General features: G+C 34.8%; 1 protein-coding gene across 1 annotated transcript; it reads left to right on the top strand.

The window, feature by feature from the left end:
- Positions 1-783: 783 nt before the first annotated feature.
- Positions 784-2,751, top strand: LOC132165271 (uncharacterized). Its single transcript, XM_059575762.1, has 2 exons — positions 784-1,195; positions 2,002-2,751. Exons 1-2 carry the CDS (start codon positions 863-865, stop codon positions 2,470-2,472), a joined length of 804 nt encoding a protein of 267 aa, XP_059431745.1. The 5' UTR covers positions 784-862; the 3' UTR covers positions 2,473-2,751.
- The last annotated feature ends 2,026 nt before the right edge of the window (positions 2,752-4,777 follow it).

The raw sequence follows: 4,777 nt of genomic DNA, 5'->3' as shown, positions 1-4,777 counted from the left end.
TATCTAATCTCATCTAACCATTCTTACACCCTTCTTTGTTTGCTAACACCAAATCAACTATTCCTCAAAGCTAACTTTCCTTCAAATGTATAATATGTATTATTATACCATCATATCTCTTAAAGTCACTAACTAAATTATCAAGCTATAATCTATTCTAAACCTTAGGATGTAATCATCTCAAATAAAAATTTATTCTTATAATATTCATATAATCTATAAATTCTTCAAGAACAAATCTCATTACTTAATATAAATATTAAAATAATATTATCTTCAAATTAATATTTTTAAATGAAGATTTTAAATCTGGGGCGCTACATTAAGGATGGCCGGAGGAAGGACGCCGGCTCGCTGTTGTGGATCGGACTGGGCTGTCGAAAAATACGCTGCTTGCGCCAGAGAGGGTGACCCAGCCAGACCCACGGCGCTGGCCGTGGGTGGCTGGTCTGGCCAGCCTTGGGTCAAACCCACGGCCAGCGCTGGCCGCTGGGTCTCTTTTCTTCGTTCTCTTGTCTTCATCCAGTGAATTAGGGTGTAGTTTAATTTTGTGCACTTGTTGTGCTTGTGCTAATGTGGCAGTTGCTGATTGGGGCTGTAAAGAGGTGGTTTTAAGGATCAACTGGACCAAAGTTAAACTCATATATGAATTCCATAGGGAAAAAAAATATATAAACATCTCAAAGCATGTATAAATTGATAAACACATGTTGGCCAGTAGAATAATTAAATTCATAGAATGTGGTCTATGTGGACCCAACGTCAAATCTTATTTAATAGTCATCTCTTCTACCTTTGTGTAGAAGTGTTGAACACTTGTATCTATCTGGAGAGAGAGAGAGAGAGCAAAGTTTTCTTAACCATGGCGGCTTCCTTCTTGCTGAGATTTATTTTCCCACCACCCCTTTCTCTGTTCATCACAGGGATGTCAGTGTTTAGCTTAACATCCTTAGCTGTTACTGGGTTCTCCGAAGTAAAAGGAAAGCACTTGCAGTATTCCAAGTTTTGGAATGTAAATTCTCCAAACAATGGAAGAAAGCAAATTAAAGTTTCTGGCAGAACAGGCATGCTCATTCTTTATACTCCCGCATTTCTTGCTGGTCTCGCATCCTTTGTTCTTTTTCAGCATCAGGATGTCCGATTTCTATTGCTCGATGCAGCTCTAACCCTTCATTTCTTCAAGAGGGTCTTGGAGGTAAAATTACATATGAACTCTAATTTACTGCAGATTTGATTCTCAACAATGTGGTTTACTTGATTGTAGGGCTGAGCAAATTACCAACTAACCGACTTCCGACCGTTACCGACTAGATGACGGACAATAGGCGGTATGATTTTTTTTATTCCGAAATTTTTGGTTCGGTAGGCGGAAGAGGTTTTTTAACCGAACTGATTTTACCGACCGACTTTTGACCGACTTTACTAACAAATTTGCCACTTTTCCACATACCGACATTACCGACACCGACTTTACCGACTTCCGACCGATACCGACTTTACCGACCGCCATTCGGTTTGAAATGCGAAATAAAATAAAATTTGACGGAATAAGTCGGTGAAATAACCGACTTTACCGACATTGTCGGTTCGAAAGGTGAAAATAAAATTTTTCTACTGAAACCGACATTCCCGACCGACGCTCAGCCCTAGTTGATTGTATTATTAGATTAGTGCTTTAGTTGATGTGACACTGACCCAGAACAGATTTTTGATGTCTTCCAACAAATTTTCTTTGATTGTGAATCCAATTTTCTCCTGGTATTTTTTGCCTACAAACAGTGTATGTGTCAATAGGTAATTTTTTACATTGTACTCAAAATTAGCTTGATGTTTGAGAGAGAGAGAGAGGGGGGGCTGAAGACCAAAAAAAAAAACATTGCTGCCCATATAGCTTCTCTAATCGAACCATGTTAAATTCTTATTGACTTAATTTGTTTGGATTATAAGAGCCAAATAGTGCTTTTTTTACTAAAATTTCCTTTGTGTTACCATGTTTTATAGGTGCTATTTGTTCACAAATACAGCGGGGGGATGATTCTTGATTCTGTAATTGTTATCTCTCTTGGTTACTTCTTGTCAACTGCAACCATGATCTATGCCCAACACCTAACACAAGGGATCTCAGAGCCACCAGTTGATTTGAAGTATTCTGGAATCTTGCTGTTTCTTATAGGAGTCAGTGGCAACTTCTACCACCATTACCTCCTCTCCAAACTGAGGGGAGAGGGTGAGAGAGAATATAAGATTCCCAAGGGTGGTTTATTTGACTTTGTGATTTGCCCACATTATCTTTTTGAAATTATAGTTTTCTTAGGGATCTCATTTATCTCTCAAACATCCTATGCATTCTCTTCCACTCTGGGCACTATCTTTTACCTGATGGGAAGGAGTTATGCCACTAGGAGATGGTATGTCTCAAAATTTGAAGATTTTAGTGAGGATGTCAAGGCCATCATTCCATATGTTTTCTAGTTTATATAAAGTAATATATATATAAAAATAAAGTTATAAAGTAATATATATATAAAAATAAAGTAATATATATATATATATATATATATATATATATATAAAGTAATGTTGTTTGATGAATGGGCACCTTCAGTACATCTGTTAATTCAGAGGAGTTGTTCACAGCTTGAGGTCTTAGATAGATTCGTTACTGTAATACTACTGAATTTTATTTCTAATTTGGGAATGTATTTGACGAATATATTAATGAAATTTGGAAATCTGAGTTATAGTATTGAAGTGAATGAATGAAAATAGTAATCTGGTTGACAGAATTGAAATGATGAATGAAGAAAATGGACTGAATGGAATAGGAAATTGGGCTGATTGAGGATAGTCCCAACCTTCTTACAAGACTAAAATTGGTTCATCAACACTTTTTTAAAAAAAATAGTAGACTATTATATGACTAATATACAACTATAAATTGTCAGTGAAAATTAATTTTTTTTTTTTTTTTTTTTTTCAAGGTGTTGATCTAAGGCTTAGTTTTTACTGTCATATTTTCAAATTATATGACAATCTATAATAATATACTAAATAACATTATTCATCGCATATTATTACTATATGAAATTATCAACACACTACTCTAGCTCTACCAATCACCACTAGACACATTTTAGCTCATTAAAGACTTTGTCAACACCTCTTTGAAGCCGGCTCACTTTTGCCACTTTCGCACGCCTCTTTTTTGAATGAGTAATATTATACCTAGGACTTCTATACTCTTATAATCCAATGGTGATTTTAATGCTATAAGTAGGATTTTTATTCGTGGTGGTTTTAAAAGCCATATCACCTTCAAAGAAATAAAAATAAAAATAAAAATAAAACTAAAAATAATAATAATAATAAAAGTTCTACTCATAGCATTAAAGTTTTTTTTTTTTTTTTTTTTTTTTTTGGGTTATTATTATTATTATTTTTTTTTACGATGAATGAGTAATTTCATTAAGCTCAAAACACAAACCAGACAACACCTCAACTAGTTGCAAGCCTTTATAAAAGGCTCGAAACAAAACATGCCAAACCAGGAAACTAAACACTTGTAGAAACAACAACTACAAAAGCAATTCTGCATGTAAGTCCGACAGGGAACATAAAACAAGGTTCTTCAGTCTTTGGAAACCTTAATTTCCCAACTATTATAGTTCCGACTTCCCATAAGATTTTCTTCAGGAACTGATCCTCCGTGCTTGGCTGACCAACATGCTTAAGTTCATTCCTTGTGTGCCATAGATTGTAAACAACTGATCCCAAAACCAAGCAGCATAGCAGGCATTTGAGAGTTTTGTGCCCCCAATTGTTGCATCCTAGCCGTAGAATATCATTCCAAATCACATGAGGATTATCAACTCTACAACGCAACATACAAAATTTTTAAATTCTATAACTAAAGTTGCATTCAAAGAATAAATGATCACGATTTTCCAATTGATTATGACAAAACCTGCACCGGACATCACCTTTGTAATCCCAATTTAGCAATCTATCATCTGTGGTGAGCCTATCCTTCATAACAAGCCACAAAATGAAAGCCTGCTTAGGGATGATAAGAGGAAACCAAACCAACTTCAACCATGAAATCTTCTCATTCTTCTCTCTAAGGACCTCACAAGTTTATGAGCCTACATAGATACATTTCCTTGAATTTTTTTGGGTTATTTAGTATTAAAGTTTTACTCTAATGAATTCATCTCTTTGCAGAGCTCATCTTCTCACACGAACCTTTCTCCTTCTCACATGAATTCCTTCTCGTAGCTTCTAGGTTTCTTTTCCTCCTCCTTTACATTAATCTATAAGTAAATTGACAAATTGGACCTAATTTCCAACATGTTCAAGAAACTAAACAATGCTACGTGTTCTGAGCTACTTATGCAAGTCAACATTCACGGCAGCCTAGCTACCCAAAGTCAAAATGCTAAAATGCCTCTAAAAGCCTCTCCATCAATCACAGCAAATTGTTGAAAATTTTGTAGAGCGTGGACAATGCTCTATTTGAGGGACTAAGATCCCTTCAAATTTTCTTTAAATTTGAGAGTTTTAAATTTATAAATTTCAGTCGTTCATCTCATTTAAGCGTTTAAAATAAATCATGTTTCAGTATTTAATGAGGAAACATGACTTATTAAATTCCTTGAGGATAGCTTTTCCATTAAATTTTCTCATGTAATGTTGAAATATGTGTTATTTTAGACGCTTAGATGAGATGGAGGATGAGATTTATGAATTTAAGAATTTCAAATTTAAAGGAAATTCTAGG

The sequence above is a fragment of the Corylus avellana genome, chromosome ca1 (assembly GCF_901000735.1).
Source record: "Corylus avellana chromosome ca1, CavTom2PMs-1.0".
NCBI lineage: Eukaryota > Viridiplantae > Streptophyta > Magnoliopsida > Fagales > Betulaceae > Corylus > Corylus avellana.
The sequence above is the reverse complement of the archived record's forward strand: the minus strand, read 5'-3'. Positions and strand labels throughout refer to the sequence as shown.